Consider the following 25,529-nt stretch of genomic DNA (forward strand, 5'->3'; position numbering starts at 1 on the left):
TTCAATATATAAATCTGTTATTAGAATGTGCGGGGGTACCTAATGGAGTGGCCAACATCTTTGTCATGTGGTGCCAGCAGCCAGCATCAGATGACAAATACATCGATAAATCATTGAGATGATCATGGCGCGTGTAATGGTGCATGGATCTGCACTGATTGTTTGATCAATAACCAGCAAAGAGGAAACTATTATTAAAGATAACATCATCTTGTAAGGAAAACAGAACTTTTGCCCATCATCCACAATCCTTATGTGAGATGTGGAAACATCTTTCATGTGTGCAGTTTTCCTTTAAGACACAGAGATCCAACAATGTAATCAGGAATGAACATATGATTGTCTTGATCAATTTGGGGATAAAATTAACAGTAATTAATCAACTATTTTAGATGTCAGAATCCTTAAGTGTGTGTTCCGCATAGACAGCTTTATTTAAAGTGTTTTTTTTTGTTGTTGTCTTCATAATTTTTTAATCATTTATGATATATTTCATTCTTTATTTTGTTCTTTTTTGCCATAATACAGAATAACAACTTGATGGTGACAATATTACAATTTATTCATTCATTCATTTTCTACCGCTTTTTCCTCACGAGAGTCGCGGGGGGTGCTGGAGCCTATCCCAGCTGTCTTCGGGTGAGAGGCGGGGTACACCCCTGCACTGGTGGCCAGCCAATCACAGGGCCCATATAGACAAACAACCATTCACACTCACATTCATACCTATGGACAATTTGGAGTCGCCAATTAACCTAGCATGTTTTTGGAATGTGGGAGGAAACCGGAGTACCTGGAGAAAACCCACGCATGCACGGGGAGAACATGCAAACTTCATACAGAGATGGCCGATGGTGGAATTGAACCCTGGTCTCCTAGCTGTGAGGTCTGCGCGCTAACCACTAGACCGCCGTGCCACCCCAATTCATTTCAATACAATTATCATATTTTGTAATAATATTATGACTTTTTGGTTGGGAAGAACTTCTGGCTAGATATAGTCGTACCAGAACCAGGCCTCTCAAGATGAGCAACAGGAGGGTGTTTTCGCTCCGCCGTCGGGTGGGAGGACGGGTTCTGACTGTAGTTTACGTTTATGTACAAAACAGCAGTTCAGAATACCTGCACTTTTTGGAGTCCCTAAAGTACTGGAGAGTGCTCCCTCGGCGGATTTGCTAGTTCTGCTTTGGGACTTCAACACTCATGGTGGCAGTGATAGTGAGACCTGCAGAAACATTACATTTGTTTTCACAATTATACGTATATTTTTCCCCTGGTAATCTAATCTTATAGTAAAAATGATTTAAATAGACTTTAACAATTCTGAGATTGTTTTTTTCCCTAAAATGAGGCGGCATCGACAGCACCTTTGCTAATTACAGTAGTGTAATCGGTGCCTCAATTAATCAGCAATCAATTCTTGCTACCAATGAATTGATTATGCCCATTAACAACAGCTATTACAGTCTATTACTATGGTTGTAGTTTTCGCCTATTCTAAGAATATCATGAAATGCAAGTGTTGCGTAATGCCAGTGTACATTATGAGTTTGATGCATACAAATAATCTATGCTTATTTTGGGTGTAGTTACCAGACCAGTGGGACCCACACGGAAGCCCCCAAGCCAACCTGTCAGGCCCAGTCCTGCCCCCAGGCACGCCCTTCCCGAATCAGCCCCAGCACCGCACGTCCGTTCCCGACTCCACTGAAGGCTTCGACCTTAACAAGCCCGACCCTTACGACCTTTATGAGAAGTCCAGGGCTATCTACGAGAGCCGACGTGAGTCGTTGTGTCAACTCATCACGATTGTTTGATTTACTGCCAAGGAAAGAGCAAAGCTATAACACCATCTGACGTGTGTTTGTGTGTGTGTGTGTATGTTTGTGTGTGTGTGTGTCAGGTCCTGAATACGAAGAGGTGGAGGTGCACCTTCTGAGGGAAAAGACCGGCTTTGGCTTCCGCATCCTGGGTGGAGACGAGGCCGTGCAGGCTGTGAGTCCGGACGCCCGTGACAAGGCTCGTATGGGACGGGCTGGACCTCACGCTTATTTAACGCTCACGCTTTAAAGCATCATCTTAACGCCGCCTAACTTTCATACACACTCATCTGACACTTAATTAGAAACACCTGCACAGCTGCAACACAAGTATTAGCTTAGCAAAGGCACAGTATGTGGTGCTGGGTGTGCCTAATGAAGTGACTGGTCAGTGTGTTTACATTCATGTAACAGACACACACACGCACACACTTTGGATTATTGACTTTTTTGCTACTAATATCATATTGCTATCAATAATTATAAGTCAATATATTATCCCCCAAAAAGAAAAATCTCCTAAAGTTAAAGTTGTATTGAGTTTTGGACTCCTATAGAGCAGCTACACACAATAACCCCCACAGAAATATAAGGAAGCAGGCATCGTTTAACACGACAATACAACATTCTAACTATATATATTTTTTTATTTATTTATTTTTATGCGTTAATAGGTCCCCTTTAAAGTTAGATGATTTCTTAAGAATAAAAATTTTGAGGTTTTTTTCCCTATTTTTTTTCTCATAAAATTTAGATTTTCATTCTATTAATATTACAACATTAATTTCATAAATTAGTATAATATATAATTAGTAATACGCTGTTCTTTTTATTTTCTCTTAAAATGACCAGATTATAATATTACATATCATATAGATACTTTATGAATCTGCAAATTCATGTGTCCATATATGAATTTGTGTGCACACAGAAATCACATATAATACAATAATACAAAATATATGCCAAAAAACACAATACTACTACATATATACATACATATAAACATAATACTACAATATCAGTCCTACCATTGATATGAATTAAATGGATGTGATCAGCAGTAGCTTATACTATACTATACTACTACTTTATCTCAAGGAGTGCAACAATACGTATACCTGTTGCGAACCGTTCAGTACACATGCTTAGCGAACCATGACACTTGTATTGAATAATACGCACTTTTATATTTATTTATATTTAACTTTTGATGGCGCTCTGTGCAGAAAGCTCAGTGTATCTGCTATCGACTACTCTGGCTTTGGCTGCATTGTAAATCACAGAGGCCCTGAGCTCCGCCTCCTACATTAATACCATGCTTCTGAGAGAAAGTACATGCAGGTTAGCTCATTGAAACATGGATAAAGTTGTCATGGCTAAACATGATATAATTATATTTAATATTTTCATGAATATTCTCATTTTCTTGTGTTTGTCTATCTCACACAAATAAGCCACACACAGAGCTGCTCAGTGCCTCCCATACTGAGTAAAGGCCTTGCTATTGTGCTATAGCAGTGTTAGGTGCCGTGCTAATGCTAATCTCTGCTGCTAATATCTACCTTTTTTTTCTGCTGTTTTTGAGCAGATTGTTATCGGTGCCATCATCGAAAACACCCCCGCCGAGCGTGACGGGCGACTCCGGCCCGGTGACGAGCTCATCTCCGTGGATAAAAACGTGGTTGCCGGGAAACCGCACAAGTATGTCATTGACCTGATGCACGCCGCTGCTCGTAATGGCCAAGTCAGCTTGACTGTGAGGAGGAGGGTGCAAATGCTCGGTGAGGAGCACAAAGATTGTTAATGATGGTGATGATGCTGTCACTGTAACGTAGCCTGATTTTTTTTTTTTTAAACCTACAGGCGAGGCGTGCCCCGTGAACGGCCGCAGCCCCAGCTTGGTGTCTACTCAGCACAGCTCGCCGCGAAGCGATGCACCTTCGGGCCCACCTGTGGTCTCCGTGGCGTTGGCCGGCTCTCACCAGGAAGGCTCAGCCCTGCAAACCAGCGACGTGGTCATTCATCGCAAAGAAAATGAGGGCTTTGGCTTTGTCATCATCAGCTCTCTGAACAGGCCTGAGAACGCCGCTGTCATCAGTGAGTGCATAATTGCGTCTATATTATTATATAATAGCTCCTCCTGTCACGTAGGCCATGTTGGACTGGCTTCTTTCTTCCTGCTTGTTTCCAGCTGTGCCCCATAAAATAGGCCGTATAATCGAGGGCAGCCCGGCAGACAGATGTGGCAAGTTGAAAGTGGGCGACCGCATCCTGGCCGTGAACGGACAATCCATCATCAGCATGCCTCACGCTGACATTGTCAAGCTCATCAAAGACGCTGGCCTCACAGTCACACTGCACATCATCCCAGAGGAAGGCGAGTGACAGTAACGTTCAACTCATCACCTTAGAGCAGTGATTTTCAACAACTGTGCCGCCGTGAGAAATCGTCAGGTGTGCCGTGAGGAATTATTCATTATCACATACTACAGTATTAATTGTCCCTGTACCCTAGAAAGCGCCCATGAATGATACGGGAAAAGGCCGAAATGATACTGTGTCAAAGCCCAGGGCAGTGATACTGATAAAATATAGAGTTTAACCATGTCCAGTATCAGCCCCCGTAGCTGTCCACTCAGAGCGCGCTGCTCTGGTATCATGCCCGTGAAACAACCAATCAGAGAACAGCGCACGAGCGTGAACACACAGCGTTTGTTTTGCTGCCCAAACTTGATTAATGGAACTTTAATTGTCAGACATTGATAAGATAAGACCGTTGATGAAATATTATTGTTGAAATATTTTAGCAATTATTGTGTTTACACTGTTTAGATATAATACATGTAATAAACTGAACATTTTCTGGAAACAAAAGTATCCTGATACTGACACTTGGGGGCATGATACCTGGCCTTATACCAGACAAACCATGTGATAACCTATAAATATCACTTTTTTAATTAACTTGTATAATAATGGGCGGCACGGCGGTCTAGTGGTTAGCGCGCAGACCTCAAAGCTAGGAGACCAGGGTTCAATTCCACCCTCGGCCATCTCTGTGTGGAGTTTGCATGTTCTCCCTGTGCATGTTTAGGTATGAATGTGAGTGTGAATGGTTGTTTGTCTATATGTGCCCTGTGATTGGCTGGCAACCAGTCCAGGGTGTACCCCGCCTCTCGCCCGAAGACAGCTGGGATAGGCTCCAGCACCCCTGCGACCCTAGTGTGGAAAAAGCGGTAATGAATGAATGAATGCATTAATAATTTTCTGCAAATATTATGTAATTGTCGCGTGTCATTGGTGTAAAGACTAGCAGAGCAATGTAATATTTGTCCGTGTGGCAACACGTAGCTGATTGCCTCGTTCCTCTAATAGACTTAGTGATGCACATGAGAGGTAGTGGTGACATTTTGTAACATTGTTGGTTAAATTGGATCTGCTGTGGCGAGTCCGTAATCAGGAAAAAGCTGAAAGAAGCAAATAATGTTGGTTATTGGTGTGCCGCAAAATTTTTCCAACGTGAAAAACATGCCGTGGCTCAAAAAAGGTTGAAAAACACTGCCTTAGAGTGTGTCATCAGTCATGTGACCTTGTGCAACCCCAATCTCCACCCCCATAGGGTCCCAGTCTGGGCCCGGTTCAGAGAAGCAGAGCCCCATGACCCAGAAACATGGTGCCCAGCCCAGCCCCGTAGCCCTGACCGGTTCAGGAGTAGCCCCGCACCCTGGCCAGGTGGCCTCTCAGCCGGGTCAATTGACGCTTCAGACGGGCCAGCAGGCATCCACCCAGGCTGCTCAGACACCAGTGCAGACAAGCCAAATCCTCATTTGTCCTCCTGCGTCGGCGGCATCGCACTCGACACCTGCTGGAACCCAGCAGAGCCCCGTCACACATCCCTCTGGACCTCCGCCTCAGCTCTATCTCCACGATGGCAGGTATGCTGACCACTTTTAACTATTTTATACGCTTAACTGTCTAAATGAGGTTTACCACAGAAGACACCCTAGTAGCCTTTTATAGGTACTGCTGGTAGTTAAAAATGTCTAGTGTATTTTTATGTTGGTCATATATTGTACTGGGGCTGTACTGGGACTCCAAATTGTCCATAGGTATGAATGTGAGTGTGAATGGTTGTTTGTCTATATGTGCCCTGTGATTGGCTGGCAACCAGTCCAGGGTGTACCCCGCCTCTCGCCTGGAGACACCTGGGATAGGCTCCAGCACCCCCGCAATCTTCATGAGGATAAGTAGAAAATGAATAAATTAATATACTGTACTGGGGCTGCACGGCAGTCAAGTGGTTAGCGCACAGACCTCACAGCTAGGAGACCCGAGTTCAATCCCACCCTCGGCCATCTCTGTGTGGAGTTTGCATGTTCTCCCTGTGCATGCGTGGGTTTTCTCCGGGTACTCCGGTTTCCTCCCACATTCCAAAAACATGCTAGGTTAATTGGCGACTCCAAATTGTCCATAGGTATGAATGTGAGTGTGAATGGTTGTTTGTCTATATGTGCCCTGTGATTGGCTGGCGACCAGTCCAGGGTGTAACCGGCGGTAGAAAATGAATGAATATATTTTACTGACCAAACAGGCTCCATCCTATGTTGTGGTACGTTCTATTTCTGGTTCCATGGTTGTCATCACACATTTCCTCCACACTGGTGGTGTTATTATGAAAAAAAAATTGTGGAGTTCATCCCTTCGATTCTTTGTTTGACTTTTGTGGCTTATTTTTTCCCCCAAATGTCAGTTGAACTGTCAGGCCTCAAGTTCACTTCCCCTGACTGGCATTTAAGTCCCTTAATTGGTGCTGGAAAATTGGCTCACATGGAGCACAGACTGTACCGAGGACAACCATACACTTTCTATGCTGCTTAATCCTCATTAGGGCTACATGGGTATGCTGGAGCCTATCCCAGCTGACTTTTGGGGCATCCCGACTGCTGAATAACAATGTTCCATTGTAATAATGTACATATTTAATGTACATTTAATGGTTTTTTCAACACAGCTCCATTTGCCATTGTCCCCATTTGGACCCAAAGCAAATGGACTGTAACGACGTAATTACGGATTTGCAACAGATGCTTTGATTGTGTTGGATGCCCTAGTCATTGCCCTGCACCTTTATCCAGATTTACACCAACATTTAACAGGTTTTCCCCTTAGCACATGTGCTACAAAGGACATTTATGGACTAGATTATGTCTTTTTTTTGTATAATTGTATGATCCCGCTAACTCAAAATGTAGCCTGCTAAAAATAAACAATATAAGGACTCACACTGGAAGGGCACATGTCCTATAGTGATGGATGGAAGACATGGGAGGGCTTTTAAATGTGACAGATGCCAAAGAAAATCAATAGAGGACAGTGTGCCAACATCTTCTTTCTCGCTGTAGAGTCGGGGCAAGGAAAGCCAACTTACTTTCCCGAGTAACACCACTAAGCTTTTACAGTCACTGACAGTGAATAATGCACCTCCAAGGTATCTCTTGTATAATGCACCAGTCCTGCAATCACTGGCAGACGTGTGTGTGTGTGTGTGTGTGTGATGGAGAAGAATACACTTGAGAGTAGCACTCTACCCCAGCCGTGGCTTTCTGCCCATTTTACTTGATGAAAGTTTAAAAAGCAAGATTTTTTTTTTTTTTAAGGAGACCAACCCTCTGGGCTGCATTAAAAAAATGAAAGTACGCTTTCATATTCTTTACATTTGTGTTGATAAAAGACACTAAAACCAATCCAATGTAGGTCAAGCTAAGCAGTTAAATGTAGTTGACTACGTACAAAATACATTTTTTTAATCTTATATAGGTCAATCATTTTTTTTCAAATAATTTTTGAAAACAATTATTGTAATCATAATTGTCAATGACTGTTGCACCTGCAAACGTAATATAAATCTGCAGCTTTGAATGTAATAATCCCGCAAATGTAATAAATTTCCCACAAACGTAAAACTGAATTTTAATTTGAATTGATTCAAATTTGCTTAATTGGTGTAAATATCACAAAAATATTTACAAAGCACCAAGAATCAATTCAGAATCAGATTGTATTGTTAAAACTTGCTCTGTTTGTGGGCGTACATGTGCGTTATATTTACAGTATATTATTGTATGTGTGATTTTGTGTGTATATGGGAAAGAAATAATCAAAAGAAATAATAAAATATAATAATGTTAATAGTAATAATGATTTTATTAAAACAATTGCAGTTATCACAATTGTTATTTTTTTTAATTTAAAAGAAATTGTGATTTAATAATCAAAGATTCCTTTAATGTATTCAAATGATACTTTTTGAATAATATTTTTTCCACAAAAAAAAAGAAAAAAAGAATTATCTTGTTAAAAATCATTCATTAAAAGAAGAAAGAACAAACAACAACCACAAAGATCATTATTTTGTCTCATATTACATTTGTGGGAAGTTATTACATTTACAGATTTTCACTTTCCCACATATGTAATAATTTCAGTATCGAAATTCAGTATTACGTTTGCAGTAGGCAAATTTTATTAGGTTTGTGGGAAATTTATTACATTTGCGGGATTATTACATTCAAAGCTGCAGATTTGTATTACGTTTGTGGGCAGTTATTACGTTTGCGGGTGTAACAATGACTGTTATGATTTTTTGAAACGTGTTTAAATTGTAAAGCCATGAATGTAAATATCCAAGGCCGGGCCAATGCCTTTGTAAATATATCAGTCTAGCCCCCCCCCAACTCCTACACAAACACACACACATGCTGCACACATATCCCCAATGTAACAGTTGCAATAGTCAGCTAAGCCGCGGTGTGTAACATCCCATGCCAATAAACATGTACCCACCAGGAGCGCTGTACTCGCGTCATCCCTTTTGTTCAAACAAGACTCTCTCAGATTGTGTTGCTTTCCCCCCCTCCTCACAGGTCAGAGGTTAAAGCCAGACAGGATGTCAAACCTGACTTCCGCCATCCTCCGTTCACTGATTACAGGCAACCTCCAGTAGACTACCGTCACCCACCGGTGACCGACTACCGTCAGCCCCCGACGCTGGACTACCGGCACCCACCTGGCCTGCTGGACTTCCGACAGCACCCTGCGGCCGCACAGTTCCCCCTGAGCATCACTGCAGACTTTAGACCACAGGTACGCAACCATGCTTGGCTTATTTTGAGCCATACCAAATAAATATATGTTGGACATTGATGTATACAATGTTACCCACAATGGGTTGAGCAAAATTACATATAACACATCATAATCAAATTTGTCACTCTGTAGGGACACAATGTGTTACACACTATAATACAGAACCAATATAAAAAGACATGCATGTATGTATGCAATATATATTGTATATATTATTCCATTATGCACTCTACATCTTATCCATACCAAATTTTCATTACTCATTATTATACCATCATCATATGTCAACATAGTTATAAGTCAGTTTTATTTATTCATTAGAATTATATGTGGCAAATATGTTGGTTAGTGTTGATGGTAATAATAATTAGCGTGGATCAAGCGTGCCGTGCATTGAAAGAGGCATTGACAGGGGCTGCTCTTCTGGCCAAGTGTCCTATGTTATGCTATGCTAAGCTATGCTATGCTAAGCTATGCTGTGCATTAAAAGGGACAAAATATGGAGGTCTGCTGCCGAAGGTGGATGATCGCCTGCAACCCAGCCTCCACTTGTCTGCCAAAAAATAAAAACATTCAATTAAATTATTATCATCATTATTTTTCCCCCTGTTTAAAGTCAATTTAGTCTATGATCCTGAAATTTGGAGTTAGGTTGTTATATATGGTTATAATAACAATAATAATAATAATAATAATAATAATGATGGTAATGGTCACAAGCAATCAAGAAAATGATGCTTCCAAATAGGAGAAGATAATATGTATGCATTATTAACATACAGTACATCCTATAATGACACAAATATACAATATGTTGTCTCTGACTGTACATAGTTAATAATGACGAACCCTTCTATTGTAATTATAACCAGTAGTACCCCAAACGCCAAGTAACATTCAAATACCTCTTCCCTCATTCATGTACTCTGACCATTTCTTTGTATTCTGATTTAAATGGATGAATATTTGGATTTGTGATTAGATACCATAGGGTTTTGTTTTTTTGTTGTTTTTTTTAACCTTTCCATTTTCCAGCTCCTTTGTGTCTTTGATGATGATCTCCTTGGTCTACTCAGGCGAAGCCTTTAATTGAATGAATACTATACATTTGCTAACCCATGCATTTTAAGTAGCAATTTCAGCATTTGTTTATGTTACGTGGTCATTGAAATGGATATTAGTTCCCTTGTTCCATCAGTGCAGTCTTATTTTTTCTGTTGATAAACCTCAATATTCCAACTGGACTAACATGAGGAGAAGGTGTTGAAGATGTTGTTGTTGCTGCTCTGCAGGACTTTGATTACTTCACAGTGGAGCTGGAGAAAAGTTCCAAAGGTTTCGGTTTCAGTATCCGTGGGGGCAGAGAGTACAAGATGGATCTGTTTGTGTTACGCCTTGCAGAGGACGGCCCCGCCATACGTAACGGGAGGATGAGGGTGAGCACGCATTCATAAGATGATGATGTACCTTAAATAATCCAAAATATAGCCGAGGCGTTTATTTTGAAATGTGAAATGTCTACAAAGAATATATATTTTTAGCGGAATTAACGCATACGCAACAAGTTCTACCTCTTTGTTATGATGGCCGACAATTCATTGGTGACTTTATACTGTTATAAGGGGCTGCTAGCATAAATCCATAGGAAAAGAGTCGCGCTTTGTGAGGAACAATGCAAGATAACATATTAGTTATAGGAATCATAATCATAATCATCTTAATAATGAGCAAGGTGAGCCTATCAACACAACAAATTGAATCGAAAGCAGCAACAAAAGAGGCAACAAAACAAACTTGCCCACCTTAAACAACCCACTTTTCCAATCTGGGGGGGGTGGGGGGGTGACTACACATTGAGATACAGCGCCTTCACCCTAACACTGAGACGTTTACTCCACAACGTAAATACAAAATGGTTGCTGCTCTTTAATACAGACATTTCATTTCAAGAAATGCTGCAAATGTTAAACAGTAACAGTATTTTTTTGACTGGATAGAGATGTTAAGTATTCAGTGGTTTCGGGTACAGAAGAGCTGTTAAGTGAGTGTGTTTTCTTCAGGTGGGGGATCAGATCATAGAGATTAATGGGGACAGCACCCGGGACATGACTCACGCCCGAGCCATTGAGCTCATCAAGGCCGGGGGCAGGCGGGTCAGACTGCTGCTAAAAAGAGGCACGGGACAGGTGCCTGAATATGGTGGGTGTTGGTTCACTCTTCCTCGCGTTCACATAACCGATTAACACCTGTCTTTCCTCCGTAGATTAACAAGCATTGCTTTCTATTATTAATATTTGTCTTCATGGTCTTCTACTGTCAATAATTGCAAATATTTTTTGAGTGGAATGACTGGCATCTACTGTCGGCTTTTACTTACCTTCCCTCAGGAATGGTACCTTCCAACCTGTCCATGTGCATGAAAGGTGACACACTAAGCTCCCCCTATTTCTTCCTAATGGGCCACTCTAAAGACACGGTTTGTGCCAAGCTGCATGTCTTCTTTCTTCTCGCCATGCTGAGTCGTGTCGTTTGCATGATTTTGGATTCATGCATGGACAATACTGTGTTTATATTGCTGTTTGAAAATATATGTTGTTTCTACTCCATACACACAACTAGGAATGCAATCTATGCTAAGCGCTACATAGGAAACAGTAGAGCATATAGAGGATCTTTGACAATCAGATGAGCACTGCCATATCACTGATCATTGACCGGCCCTTTTGGAGTAAGTCTTTAAAAGCTCCTGTCATATAGAGGATCTTTGATTACCGTAAACATATTGCTTCTCTTTTAACTGACTTTTTCATTTTTGTTATACATTTGGTAAGGTCGGATGCACGGCGGTCATGTGGTTAGCACGCAGACCTCACAGCTAGGAGAGCAGAGTTCAATTCCAAACATCGGCCATCTCTGTGTGGAGTTTGCATGTTCTCCTCATGCATGCGTGGGTTTTCTCCGGGTACTCCGGTTTCCTCCCACATTCCAAAAACATGCTAGGTTAATTAGTGACTCCAAATTGTCCATAGGTATGAATGTGAGTGTGAATGGTTGTTTGTCTATATGTGCCCTGTGATTGGCTGGCGACCAGTCCAGGGTGTACTTAGCCTCTTGCCTGAAGACAGCTGGGATAGGCTCCAGCACCCCCCGCGACCCTCGTGAGGATAAGCGGTAGAAAATGAATGAATTAATGAATGAATTTGGTGAGGTCAAAATAATTTAAAAAAGCCTTGCACTGAAATTATGTACAAGATAGGAAATGTAGTGGACCGGGTGTCATGCATGATGTTTGTGTGACTATACACACACACACACACACACACACAAACACATTTCCCCAACATTTTGAGTTTGCTTCCCATATTGAACATTTAAGGTGTTTTTAGTTGGAACGTCCAGGTGTCCCAATACTTTGCATGCAAATGTAGTGATTCTTTCTTTCCTTCCTTCACACTTCCTGTCTCTGGTTTCCAACAGACTGTGTCAGCCCCTGGGATGCCCTTTCTACAATCCACTCTACCCTGCAGGAAGTGACCCTGGAAGCCCACCAGAGTCCATTGCCTTCATCCCATCCGGCCGCATCCCTGGATTCCCCTCATCAGCTCCCTCTAGAGGCCACAGCGTGCATGACGGTGGACACAGCTCTGCAAGTGACAGATCACAGCTCCTCAACTCGAGGGGCCGCAGGTGGCAGGTCCACCCAGCAGAAGTCCACCATCAGGGGGTCTGCAGAGCCGCCGGACAGGCAGCCTCGGGTTTTGCCTCCTAAAGCTGTCCTGGGGAGGCCTGCTGACAAAAGAGAGCGACAGAGGGACGCTTGCTCCCCCTGCTGTGACAGAAAGGGTATGAACACCCAGGTGGTGGGCACTCTCTGGCCTTGGGACCCTTATGTGAACGTCACTTCCAACGGAGCCCCTCTGGCTGCTGGAGATGTGAGCCTCCAGGAGAGGCTGCTGTCCAGAGGCGTTTACCACAGAGAGGAGGAGCGGCCCGGTGGCCACGTCGGGTTCTGCTGCCCCTCTACAAGCGGAGAAGAACCACCTGCAAGGAGTGCGGGTACTTGGAACATGCCTGGGCCAGATAAGCTGCCTGGCACCCTGAGGTCCTGGACCTCCACTGTCAGCAGATAGAAAGGATCCTGTGGACAAAGCTTACCTATTTCCTCTCCATCCACTCTTCATAGTTCATTCATTTATGAGATGATTATTACACCCACCACCTTAAAGAGCAGAACTCTCACAGTTGTTGTAACATAGAGCGTGGACCCTGATGGAGACCAGATAAGACTTTTGGTGGACACGCCTCCAAGTATATACTGTAAAGATGTCAACAATATGTACATGTGGTGTTTTATTCAAAGAAAAAGAAGAAGAAGAAGAAGAAGGGGGGAAACACCATTACGTAGGATCCAATTCTCCTACCTGGGCCTCCGCAACATATCAGACATGTCACCAAGATGGCGACCCCCTACAGGAGGTTTTGTGCATGACATCCGAAAACAAGCGGACCACTTCTGGGTTTTTTTCCTATGAAACTGAAGTCGGTAAGAACACACACCTCTGAGTTATGTACACAACTCAATCATAACCATGCAGTCATTGTGCACTATTATTATTATTATTATAAACCTGTCTTGTATTCATTTAAAGCTCCAACAACAGAAAGCATCGTCCAGGTCTATATTCCCCATTTCTATGCCTTTTTAACTGTGCTATGTGTACCACACCACTGTGGGAGAGGGGCATCAGTAAGTGTGAGGAAAGATGGACAGGGGAGGGCGGAGTGCCTTACTCAAAACTAATTTGGGAGTTTTTGACAGCGACACATATCAGCAACGCCTCTACAGTGCAGTACGACGTCACTAAAGCTAGTGTACAGCGTCTTATGTCAGTGTTGTTGTAGCATTACCTTTCATTCTTATAATATTCATGATTAACATTCTTGGTGCTTTTTTGTTTGACAATTTCACTTCCTAGGTGGACTGTTAATAATAAATGTAACATGGCGACAATAGGACATGACACCATGTTGGACTTCAAGTATCAGCACCCATACTGCTGTTGGGACCATGATTTGCTCCACTATCTTAATTCTTCATTGTACAAGTGTAAAAATACAGCAAAATTAGGTTCTTCATAGAAAAGCTTAAGAAGTGAGTGGCGGTTATTCCAAAAGGGGCCTCAACAAGGTCTGAAAAACTTTTTAAATTTAGTTAACTTCTTTTTACACTTCTAACCCTCTAAGTTAAAAAAAATGCATGGGACGACTCGCCTTTTCATTACATGAGTGAGTTAAGAATGTTAACATGTTAGATGTTTGTTACGTCTACGTCTGTTGGTTGCGTCTACAGTTAATAGCGGTGTTATGATGGTGACAGTTTGACCCAGGAACGGATCTTTTTCCATTATTTCTAATGGGAGCATTTTAAATCCAAACTAAAGCTTAAAAACAAAACAAGCAGTACTACATCAACAAGGTTAAGCTTTTTTTTTTTAGCTTTAATTTTTACTACAGTACTTAACTTATTTTACACATTTATGATAGTTACAAAGGTAAAAAATGAGAAAAACTTAACTTTTCCTTGCTTCAAAGTGAAAGTTTGTGTTCCCCCTTAGAGGTTGTGCTTGTTGTTTTAATCACATTTATCAAAACACTAATTAAATTGCAGTCAAAGTGTTTTGTTTGTTGAGATTGTGGATGTGCCTGAACGCAGCATGTTTGTCTGAGATAAAAAGTGTAAAAAGTCTTTGGCCAATATCAGTGTTTTGATGATTATTTTCAATTGAAGTAATTTCTGCTTAATTTTTAAGTGTCAGCCTTATTGTTAGTTAACGATTTCAGTGCATGCTCAACAACCATGGACTATGGAATAAACAAATTCACAAAAATGTAGTGTCAAAGTGGAGGTTACCTTAAAAACTTGATGGCCCAAGACTTTTGCACAACTGTGTTCACTAGACTGATCTTCACCCATGTCATGTCTCAGTTGGACAAAGCTGGTTTGTGACACGCATTAAGACGTTATTAGGCTGTTTGCAAAGGTATGGACAAAAGGTCAAATGTGAGAAAATGTCCTCCATCTCCACACACACACACACACCTTTGCCCGGCCTCCCTGCCTGTTGTGAGTCATTTTATAAACTGTAAAGGAAAAAAGAAAAAACCTGTGAAGAGCAATGGCACCGGTCCATTCCCAACCTGCATTGAGATCAAGCATCCATGTGTTGGTGTTGCTTCACCTTGTACAGCTGTATTCCTACAAATATGGTTTACTGTATCATTGATACTGTAGTTTCAAAGACATTAACTATTTTTATGAAATGCGACAGTACTGATATATTACATTTTGCTATGAAAAAAATGTTTAAAAAAACAAACCACAAAAAAAAACTTGTTTACCGAAAGATATTCTGAAATACTGTCAAATAAAGTCTTGACATGGTGGACGAGAGATTGTTTACTTGTCATGATGATACAGACGATATCGAACAAAGAATGAAGATTTGATTTAATAAACATTTACACATAGGCACCTTTTGTGTGTGTGGTATTTGTTTGTATTCCACCTTTGAACATTGTCAGTTTGCTTTGCTTGTGAATTGTTTTGTTTGTTTTTTTTGTTAGTTTTTTTTCCCCAAAGGGCACATTCATGACGGCGATGTCAGGTGACTCACGACTGAGTTTGAATCTGCAGGAGGCGGAGCTTGATGGTTTGCTTGCTGCATATTCACGGGATCCTCCTCCTGATATAATGCAACAAAAGAACATATGTAAGAGAACAGGTTTTAGTTAATTAAAAGGAACCTGTTATGCTCATTTTTCGGCAATTTGTATTGAGTTGTGGCCTCCTATAGAGCAGCTAAACAAAGCTTTATAGTTCTTCCAGAATCTGCACCTATTCAGCTGTATTTCTTTGGATTCTGTGGTTCCTGCGAAAATAGTCTGTTTTAATGTATTCCACTCACGGCCCACTACGCTGTGGTTGGTCACACTAGCGAGTACTTAAAAGGAGTTCTGGTTAGTACCGCTAGCTAACAGTATAGGAGTTAATATTAAATGGTGATTTATCCTTTTAAAATGTCGGCCTTTAACAAACAGTCATATGTGTTGGATTCCGAACCCGATCCGGAAAGGGAGACTGCACAGTCTGAACTTTCCGAAGACGTCAATGGTAAATAGCTTTAGTATTTTAGCGTTTCGTTTTTCTACAACATCGGTAACCGAATGTGCCCGCTAATTGTGGTGGAAAACCATTAGCAACCCCGCTCCCTGTATGCAAGCACTTTTACTCCATGACTTGCATAAAATAACACACACCTCTGTGACGTCACAAAGAAACTGTTTTACCACGCCTTTTGCAACTGAGCATTTTGAGCCATCCCAAACGTCTTTCAGGGATCACTTCCAAATGCGCAAACCTCATTATCTGAAACTTTGGCATCGTTTAACACGATAATACAACATTCTAACTACATTTATAGGTCAGAAAAGTGGAAAAAGCATAAGTCCCCTTCAGGATCCATTCATAAATTCTAGTATAACAATTTGCCACAATTACGGTTCCGTATATACCTCGGTTTTAAGGGCTCTGTTCAGTTTATTTTTAGTACAGCACAAGACAAAAAAACTGCTTAGTTTTAGTGATCTTTCAAATGAAACAAAGCTACAAACTGCTGCTCCAATAAAAATAATTCTAAAACATTTGATTTTCTTTTTATGAAAGTACAACGGTAAGCAACGGTGAACAGTGTGAATTATTAATGTTTTTTAGGAAATTTAAGTGCCGCATGTTGGACAAGTGGTTAGCATGTTGGCCGCATAGTCAGGAAATGATAGAAAGAATGATAGAAAATAAAAGTGCCTTATAGGTTGCAGTGTAGCATTAATAGTTGTCCCACTTGTCCTTGGCCATGACTCCCGCAAGCAACACACTGGACTGCACTACATTTATTTACAGAGAAGAGGTGTGGCTATATCACGAGGCAGGTACACTTCCTGTCCCTTACTTAATGTGTACCATATGGGAACTTGTACCATTACCGTATATCTCTACTCAATCCATAAATGGAAGTACCTTGAGAGGTTTGTAGATTCCCATTTGGAAACGACAGCAGACCACGTCCACCAAGAAGCCCACCATGCCGTGGAGCATGCCTGCAACAAAGAATACTCTTACATATATACATATATCCTCAATTTAAATTACAATTTTACTTTGTGACACAAAAGGGCTGGCAGTATTACATTACAAAGAAACTAAATTAACTCAAAAAATGAGTTTTGTTTTTATGTGAAATTATAATTTTTTGGTTTAAAACAATTAGATTACAAGCATTTTAAACAACATTTAGAAATACAACCATGTACCTGTAGTGGTGAAGATGCCTCCGACGATACCACAAAGCCTGACGAGAAACTTCCAGAGCGGCATGTGCTGCTCGCTGACTTTCACCATCAGAGAGCTGATGTCGTACTTCATGAAGATCCCTGAGATGCCATGGCTGCCTGCAGCGTGGTTTATGGCTCGTTCCTGCAGGGGACAAGCACATCCTCTCCATGAAAAAAAAGCCACTTTCACGCTGTTGTGAGCAATGATGTTTTTACAAATAAGGAGCTACCCTCTCTGTGACTGAGTACTGGTGCATGTCGGCCGAGACCTTGTAGGTGTTCAGTTTGGTGGGAACAATGGTGATGAAGTACTGAAACATGTGGTTAGCTGAACAAAACAAAACGTTACCTCAGAGACAAGAAAAAGACTGCTAAGATGTGCTAAGAGAAAAACATCCTACAGTCTGTGGTGACTTTCTCGGTGCCGTCGAGGGGGCTGATGACGCCTGGGACATCTTCTCCGAAAGACAAGTGGTCGATGCGGTGAGAGAAGTTAAAACCTACAATGAAGACACAAACAAGTCGAGCCAGAGTGACTTTGACAACAAACTAAGTAAACGAAGTAGGCAAGCTGACTGTCATGGCTGACGAGAGCTGCTAGATGGGCGTGCCCTCGGGGATGCGGAATGGACCTGTGCAGAAAAAAAAATAATGTGATAGTACAGTACACAGTGATAGCACAAACATATTATTAAAGGTCAGCCTAGTATGAAAAATGCATGTCTGCTACTTGTATAGCACTTTTCAACCTGCAAGGCACTCAAAGCGCTTTCACAATGTTTTTATTTACTAGGGGTATAAGAAAATATTGTTTGGGTGATATATTGCGATACTTTGTTCAACGATACTGTATCGATATTAAAAAGTATGACATGGATATTTTTAAAGGCATTTATCATAGACTGTATATGGTATTTATTCAAGTGCAGACACGGCAATGGTTCATTTCTGATTTTAATTTAAACCTCCGATTGTGAGGTGGCAGCAATTAGGCAAGGACATTGAACGAGATTCACGAGTGAAACATCCTCACACATAAACACAGTTCAACATGGCAGAATGCGAGCCCATAACAGCGGCCCCTGCGGCGTACAAGGCTCAAATGTGGACACATTTTGGATTTCTACACAAAGTAGGGTGTGCAGAAATTGACAAAACCCATGCCGTTTGTAAAATGTGTCGTGCCGAATAAAGTATTAGGGAAACACGACAAATCTGCGAGTCCACTTAGCGAGACACCATGAGGACCTGCCGCTAGCAAGCAATGCAAAGGTCCTTTTGTATACTACAAAAGTAGTACTGTGATATTGCAGGTACTTGCACTGTCCAAGACAGGCCAGCTCATTAGCATTAAAGTTACAGATAAATTTGTTCCCAGTATGGATTAGTAAAAGCACATATAAAAAATGCTTAAATTTCATTCAGCATCATGAAAGCTTGATTTAGGACAACACACTTCCAATGCACTACCTTGGAATCTCTGAGGTTTATAGTTGTAGATGACCACAATGTATCATACAAGGCATTCTTGCCTTTTATATGATACTATATATGGACCATAAAAGCAAATGCAATGTATTCCACAGTGGCATACACAACATGATCAATGAGTGTGCGTGTGTGTGTATACATACTTGCCAACAGTGATGTGAAAGTTTCCGGCCACCTTGTTGACATACAGATGTCCATGAATCCTGCAGGCAGTCAAAGATGTGCTGCCATCCACACTATAAAAACAATAACAACAACACTGGTTTAATACAAAGTATTAAACTGTATTGGTGACTCCAAATTGGTGCTGTTTTACTACATTCCTAATAAATACTTTATCACAGCTGTGATTTAATTGTGCACGCATAAAAACATGTCTGGCATTATTTATAGTGCTGCTTTGGGAGTTATTTCCTAAACTTGCAAACATGTTTAGACTAAACGAACAGCACCTCTGTTGGTTACAGCCACAGACAGCACTCCATTCTGCTGCAGTAGTAAATCATTTCATGGTGTAAAATACAATAAAATTCTGTTTTCATCAGAGAGATTAGCACCTGCTAGACTGAGCAGCTGGAGCTCCTTTTACCGCAGTCTTGAAGATCAAATCCTGTAGGGAGTGCTCAACTCTTAGACGTTCCTGTACGTGAAGAAGTGTCCTACAGAAGTTTCGAAAGCATACAGATGGGTGAATTATCAGTTCTGCACTGTGCTTGGGTGTTTGGCAGTAACTCAAAACTTTGTGTTTCACTAACTTTGCTACTTCTGTTCTTATGTTAATAATTCACAGTGCTTCCGTGTTACACTTCTAAAGTATCCCAAAAATGCAGTCACTCGGAAAAAGAGTCAACATTGTAAACAATGACCTGTTAGACCTGTTTCACTCAATATCCAATAAAAATCATGGAAGTCTGTTTTATCAGCATATATTATTAACAGTAAATACATGCTTAAAAATGCACTGCATCACTGGCAAAACATTTTATTTCATGTTTTAGGCTACTTATTCGATGGTGAAAGACGCCATGTCAACTTACATGTGCCATAGTCTTTGCTGTGGCGACAACTCAAAATTTACCTAAAATGTAGGGGTAGAAAATGAATGAATGAATGAATGAAAAAACATTAATTAAAGAATGAAAGGTGTGAAAGAACATTCAACCACACGCATTTGTCGTTCTTTTGGGTTTCTTAAATGATATACAATTTACAGCTGTACTAAATACCATACACAAATCAAAAGTTTTAACACATTTGCTCGTGCTATTGAATGAGAGTGTTTGACAATTAACAATCATTAAAGTAGAGCAAGAAGAAATACTATATCGTATGTACAGCACATAGTTTTATCGATCGAGTGAAAGAGGAAACAGGAAAAACATAGCCTTTTTTTTTTAACAGCATTAAATGAAACACTTGTGAAGGCCCATAGAAACATTTAACTACTCACTTGTTCATATTTAAGACCATCAGAAGCCACCATGGTCTCAGCCAGGTCCAGAACATCTGCACCAATATCTGCAAATCAAAAACACAAAAATTCAACATGTAGTACACACACTGGCGACATCAGCTACGCTTGCACAATCACATTCTCCTTTAAAAAATATTTGTGTTCATTTTAAGGTATTAATTAACAATATGGGCTGCACGGCGGTAGTGGTTAGTGCGCAGGCCTCACAGCTAGGAGACCTGAATTCAGTTCCACCCTCTGCCATTTCTGTGTGGAGTTTGCATGTTCTCCCCGTGCATGCGTGGGTTTCCTCCCACATTCCAAAAACATGCTAGGTTAATTGGTGACTCCAAATTGTCCATAGGTATGAATGTGAGTGTGAATGGTTGTTTGTCTATATGTGCCCTGTGATTGGCTGGCGACCAGTCAAGGGTGTACCCCACCTCTCGCCCAGAGACAGCTGGGATAGGCTCCAGCAAAATGAATGAATTAACAATATGTCATCATAGTTGGAGAAGTGTACTGTATCATACTGATATAGCTATATAGCCTAATCTCATATACTGTTGCTAATGAAGTGTCCGTGTGTGTATCGAATACTACTTCAAATGGAATTACTTACACTGGCACCTCATGGCTACTGTGATGTCAATGTTTATCCTCAGTTTGCTGCAGCAGAACAGAGCAAAATACATTTCAGAAGAAATAACATGGCTGTCTGTGAACATGGCTGTATTTCAGCTCTCACCTACTGAAGTCTTTGTCTACCTCGTACTCATATTTCATCCATGTGTCTCTGTACACGAAAAATTCCAAGAAGGCTAAAATAGCCATGGCACTGAATGCAATCAGAGACACTAAAGAAAGGGAAGGGGTTTGAAAATAATACGTTTATAGGGTGCAGACTGCTGATTGTGGTCGTCTTACCTGTACCCCCGCTGGCTGATGACTCCACGTAGCTCTCGGGGACTTTGGGAAAGGCGTCAAGCTCTTTAACCAGCGTTAAAGCTTTCTTTTTGTTCAGTCTCCTCATCGTAGTGAACGTTCAGACATCGCCCTCGTCAAAAAATGAATGTTGTTTGACGACTCTGTCTTTTTCGGCGAGTCAACTTGACGTACTGCCGTACAACACCATAACAGCTACTTGCTAGCAAGCCGGGAGCGAGGCTAGCTAGCAAGCTTAGTAGAACGTGACAACGAGTGAGCGGTCGGGATTAGTTAGTAATTTTAAGGTTGCCGGGAAAACCAACGATCGAATTTGCTTTAATGAATTATGGGGGGAAGCAATGAGGAAATCGAAAAGAGGAAAGCTACGGAACAGCTTTTGTTTCAGGAAGAAAACCACACACATTTTGACTTTGCGCCCTCTGGCGGTAGATGCCAGCAAACAACGCGGACTGGTGCACAAGTCATACTATCAAGTTCAACCCTCCCGTTTTCACTGGGAGACTATTTCATTTTGCCCACCGTTCCTTCCCAGTTCCCCCTAGTTTTAACAGTTCAGAGTATTTTTCCACTATTTTAACGTTGAGGTGAGAAAACCCATAGACAGAGGTAGACGCCGCATGTCTGCTGAGCTGTAGGTCAATGTCGCCGCCATATTGGATGTGCCAAGGCTGCGTCGTAAATAGATATAATTACATTTACTTACTTTCACAAAGCGCATTGCTACAAAGAAATGTAGGTTAATTTGTACATTTACACACGCACTAATATACTTGGGAAACAGGCTCCAAAAACAATATGATTGTTTTTGTTTTTCTACAATGTGATTGTTTTTGGTGCCTAACTATTTCATAATTTATCTAAATTTCTTTGTAGAAAGGCGATTTATGAAAGTAAGTACATTGACATGACTTCATATACAGCGCAGTTAAATTTATTTGCGATTTATGAAAGTAAGTAGATTATTACTGTAGTATTCATTTACAGCACAGCCTGACACATCCAATATGGCAGCGAAGTTGAGTAAAGCAGGGAGTGACAAACCCACTCGATGCAGCATCTGTGTCTATAGGACATAGATGTGGGAGCACCACAGCTCATCAATACTTGGGCAACATCGGAATAGCATCCTATAATGATGAGGCATGCTCCAGGAGTTCAAATTATAAGGTGTGCGGAGGAAATTTTGCGTGGAACTGCCTTACTTTTCAAAAACAGTTTTGGATTCATAAACAAAACCTTTTGTCGTTGTTGTTGACTGGTAAAGAACATAATTGGAAAGAGGGCTGTTGTCGATGCTCGGGTTTTGAACTATTTTGGTGCTTTCCTGACTACACTTCGGGAACACAAGATCAGAACAGCTTGTTGACACTCTGAACTGGGAAGTACAGATTGTTTGAAATAAACGAGCAGCGCAAGACTCCGTGGGGCCCTAAGCAAAATTTGATTTTGGGGCTCACACGCATGGAACAAATAATTACTTTTTTCTTTAAGGTAATTGCTCTTGGGGGGCCCCTGCAGGTCACGGGGCCCTCAGCAGGTGCTGAGTTCACCTATGCCATGGGGCCGGCTTTGCAAAGAAGTTACAAGTGCTGACAACTGCTAGCAAGCCAAGCTAACAGCGAATAAAAACAGTTGCCTAGCAACAATGCTAAACACATTTTTGTTTGTATTAAACGGTAAACATTTACCTGCACTGATTAAATGTTGGCTAAAAAAGAGTGACATGTAGGCGAACACAACATGCCAACACTTTGGTATCTTATGTCATTGTGGGCATTAAGGTAATTGGTTAACTTCCACAACACAGACTGGCTATACTGTAGGCTACAAAAATGCTTCATGCACTTTTTTTCTTTTCTTTTGTCACTCCTATTTGCTGGTACCCCACTTCCCCCCCCCCCCCCTATTTATGGTGCCCCGTGCCACTTTTCTTTTTGACTTTGCACCCTATGGTGATAGAGACTATTTAACAATTAGTTGTAGATTGTTGTAAATTATTCAATTCCCAAATTATGATTTTATATTTATGTACAAAAAGAAATAAAGTATTTTGATGTGTTTTGTTTTGTTGATGTTGTTCTCATTTAAATGTTTACTTTTTGCTCTTTTTTATGGTTTTATTGTAACGTGACTAGTCATCATTCATTCATTCATTTTCTACCGCGTTTCCTCACAAGGGTCGCGGGGGTGCTGGAGCCTATCCCAGCTGTCTTCGGGCAAGAGGCGGGGTACACCCTGGACTGGTCACCAGCCAATCACAGGGCGACTAGTCATCATAACATTACTAAAAAAAATCTAATGGGAGGACGTTTGCATTATAATCCCATCAGAAGCTTGAAAAAAGTGTATAGACTGTGCCATGAAGCATGTGGCTAGAAAAATATGTATATTTTCTTTTAAACTTAAACAGGCTGTGCATGTGGCTATTTATTTTGGACATACCAGAGGCTTTATGAAAGGACAGTGAAGTGGCTGAGTATACTATATTCCATGATTGTGACACCAAAGTTTGCATTATAACATCATCCTCCATTACTTTAACATTTTAGAGTGAACAGTACCTTTACATGGGAAGTCGCATCACACATTCCTTCAGGGTGATTTCTAAATATAAAATGAATTAAAATAACATACCAGATAAGCAGACAAAGTAAACATGCTGTCAAACACTGCAATTACTAAAGAAACAGTATAAAAAACACAACAATGTTCAAGCTCAGTTGTCATAACTCAAGTCCATCCACACGCTTAACACTACTCGGCTGGCACAGAGTCTGGACCCTCGTCCTGGAGGCCGGCCGTGTGATGAGCGTCAGAGGTGGGCATGTCCGGTGGTTCTTGAGAAAGCTCTTCGGAACATCTACTCACGGTGGGTGAGACGACGTCCGGGCTGGTGTCGCAGGAGTCTGTGCTCTGGCCTGAGGTGGCTGTTGTGATCGTCGTGGCCCCACTAGGTGGAGCCGGGTCAAAGTCGTCGTCATCATCCTCCAAGATGGGCGACTCTTGGATGTCTGTAAAGAGAAAAATAGCTGGGGTTTGTTTTGGAGGCTTTAAAACTGACGTCAGACCTCATTGTAATTCATTTGACCTGAGACTGATTCCCCCATTAAGCATAGTATGAAGTTAAAAATGTTGACTTACTACTGAAAGCTTCAGGATATTGCTTGCCAATTTTCCCTTTCAGGGTCCTAAAGAGGCAAAAAAAGAGCAATAATCTGAGGTTTGCTATGTTTGCAAGTGTGTTTCTGCACTTTACAGATTTACAAAGTCCTATACCTGATCCTTCGGAAAATACTGTCTAGATCTTTCTTCATCTCCACAAGTGTACGTGTGTGGTTCAGAAAGCGTTCATTCATTTGCTGCAGCCGCACATTTGACAGCCCATTAAAATTGATCAGCATTTCGTTGGTTTTCTCAAAGCGGTCAAGCCTGTTCCAGGAAACATGTAAAATAATGACCAATGAAACTGAATCTTTGGTCATGCCTTTAATGTTACTTACATGTGTCTCTGAGCCTGGATGATGGCGTTGACGTCCTCAGAGTTCACCATGCTCAGCATCCTGTTGCAGAACACGTCGGAGGCTTTGGGTTCCTCCATGATGAAAGACGAAGATAAGCTGCAAACAGATCTAGGAACAGAATTACACACACAAAAGGTCACTGACATAAAGTGTCTAACGACGCCATCGAGTGTCTTGACAGTTAAACAATGATACTATAAGAGTCCGGAAGAATTCCCAGTTGGTTTAGGGACAAAACGCTGACCAGTTAGAGTCACATACTATGTTTAAATATCCAACCGTATCTGCCGATGTATTTGACTTTTGCATTAATTGTGCAGCGATGATAAACTGAACCTTGCCTGACGTGATAAAATGCATCTACAATAACAACCAAATAACACAAATGTCGATTGCATACTTCACGTTCCACAGAATGTGTAGTTGTCGACGTATTTTCGTCCAATTGAAGAATAAGGCAGCATCGGCGACATAAAACAAATATATTGACAGCTGACTGCGAAATCAAAACAAAGTACTTCCGTGTTATAGTGACTTCCGGTCACGGGATTTGTCATTTCCGCTGTGGCTTTTTTTTTGCTCCGTTCTTTATTTAAAATACGGTAAGGTACAAAGGTAGACCATTACGTAAGAATCACTGCTGTATAGTTACATCATATAAAAAGCAAATATTTAGAAATGTTATGTTAAAATGTAACTGGAATTAACCCATAGCAACGCTTATGACCACAGGTGGAAATTATAAGCATTAACTGCAAT

General features: G+C 41.1%; 3 protein-coding genes across 8 annotated transcripts in view; 1 reads left to right on the top strand and 2 right to left on the bottom strand.

Moving 5' to 3' along the window:
- magi2b (membrane associated guanylate kinase, WW and PDZ domain containing 2b) overlaps nucleotides 1-15,519 on the top strand; it is a 108,117-nt gene extending 92,598 nt beyond the window's left edge. For 2 of the 6 annotated variants that reach the window (XM_058076582.2, XM_058076585.2), the window contains exons 13-22: nucleotides 1,590-1,782; nucleotides 1,904-2,019; nucleotides 3,412-3,604; nucleotides 3,687-3,920; nucleotides 4,015-4,200; nucleotides 5,443-5,758; nucleotides 8,747-8,966; nucleotides 10,262-10,405; nucleotides 11,030-11,168; nucleotides 12,447-15,519. In XM_058076582.2, the coding sequence (XP_057932565.2) occupies nucleotides 1,590-1,782; nucleotides 1,904-2,019; nucleotides 3,412-3,604; nucleotides 3,687-3,920; nucleotides 4,015-4,200; nucleotides 5,443-5,758; nucleotides 8,747-8,966; nucleotides 10,262-10,405; nucleotides 11,030-11,168; nucleotides 12,447-13,099 (2,394 nt within the window). In that variant the 3' untranslated portion in view covers nucleotides 13,100-15,519. Of the gene's footprint in view, nucleotides 1-1,589; nucleotides 1,783-1,903; nucleotides 2,020-3,411; nucleotides 3,605-3,686; nucleotides 3,921-4,014; nucleotides 4,201-5,442; nucleotides 5,759-8,746; nucleotides 8,967-10,261; nucleotides 10,406-11,029; nucleotides 11,169-11,356; nucleotides 11,446-12,446 lie in introns of all 6 variants that reach the window. The other 4 variants (XM_058076586.2, XM_058076587.2, XM_058076584.2 and 1 more) reach the window with 4 other exon arrangements.
- ergic2 (ERGIC and golgi 2) lies at nucleotides 14,126-21,664 on the bottom strand. Its single transcript, XM_058076588.2, has 13 exons — nucleotides 21,229-21,664; nucleotides 21,050-21,158; nucleotides 20,924-20,970; nucleotides 20,299-20,366; nucleotides 19,886-19,926; nucleotides 19,406-19,507; nucleotides 18,992-19,084; nucleotides 17,934-17,989; nucleotides 17,759-17,857; nucleotides 17,588-17,685; nucleotides 17,337-17,499; nucleotides 17,044-17,123; nucleotides 14,126-15,712 (listed from the first exon to the last, which is right to left on the bottom strand). The coding sequence occupies exons 1-13, from the start codon at nucleotides 21,332-21,334 to the stop codon at nucleotides 15,617-15,619; spliced, it is 1,158 nt and encodes a 385-aa protein (XP_057932571.1). The 5' UTR covers nucleotides 21,335-21,664; the 3' UTR covers nucleotides 14,126-15,616.
- A 556-nt stretch (nucleotides 21,665-22,220) lies between these two features.
- kxd1 (KxDL motif containing 1) lies at nucleotides 22,221-25,317 on the bottom strand. The gene is made up of 5 exons (XM_058075709.2): nucleotides 25,171-25,317; nucleotides 24,750-24,878; nucleotides 24,526-24,678; nucleotides 24,391-24,437; nucleotides 22,221-24,260 (listed from the first exon to the last, which is right to left on the bottom strand). Exons 2-5 carry the CDS (start codon nucleotides 24,845-24,847, stop codon nucleotides 24,004-24,006), a joined length of 555 nt encoding a protein of 184 aa, XP_057931692.2. The 5' UTR covers nucleotides 24,848-24,878; nucleotides 25,171-25,317; the 3' UTR covers nucleotides 22,221-24,003.
- Nucleotides 25,318-25,529: the final 212 nt, after the last annotated feature.

This window comes from Doryrhamphus excisus, linkage group LG1 (genome assembly GCF_037039965.1).
Source record: "Doryrhamphus excisus strain RoL-2023G ecotype Guam linkage group LG1, RoL_Dexc_Guam_v1.1, whole genome shotgun sequence".
In the NCBI taxonomy this organism is placed as follows: Eukaryota; Metazoa; Chordata; class Actinopteri; order Syngnathiformes; family Syngnathidae; genus Doryrhamphus; species Doryrhamphus excisus.

Excerpts from the sequence above, each read along its gene's own strand:
- ergic2 (XM_058076588.2), bottom strand. The coding sequence starts at position 21,334 with ATGAGGAGACTGAACAAAAAGAAAGCTTTAACGCTGGTTAAAGAGCTT. Across the intron at positions 21,159-21,228 it reads ATCAGCCAGCGGGGGTACAG|TGTCTCTGATTGCATTCAGT; the intron begins GTAAGACGACCA and ends CCCTTTCTTTAG. Across the intron at positions 17,124-17,336 it reads AGGCATCTTCACCACTACAG|GCATGCTCCACGGCATGGTG; the intron begins GTACATGGTTGT and ends TCTTTGTTGCAG.
- kxd1 (XM_058075709.2), bottom strand. The coding sequence starts at position 24,847 with ATGGAGGAACCCAAAGCCTCCGACGTGTTCTGCAACAGGATGCTGAGC. Across the intron at positions 24,438-24,525 it reads AGTATTTTCCGAAGGATCAG|GACCCTGAAAGGGAAAATTG; the intron begins GTATAGGACTTT and ends TTGCCTCTTTAG. Across the intron at positions 24,261-24,390 it reads ATATCCTGAAGCTTTCAGTA|ACATCCAAGAGTCGCCCATC; the intron begins GTAAGTCAACAT and ends TTCTCTTTACAG.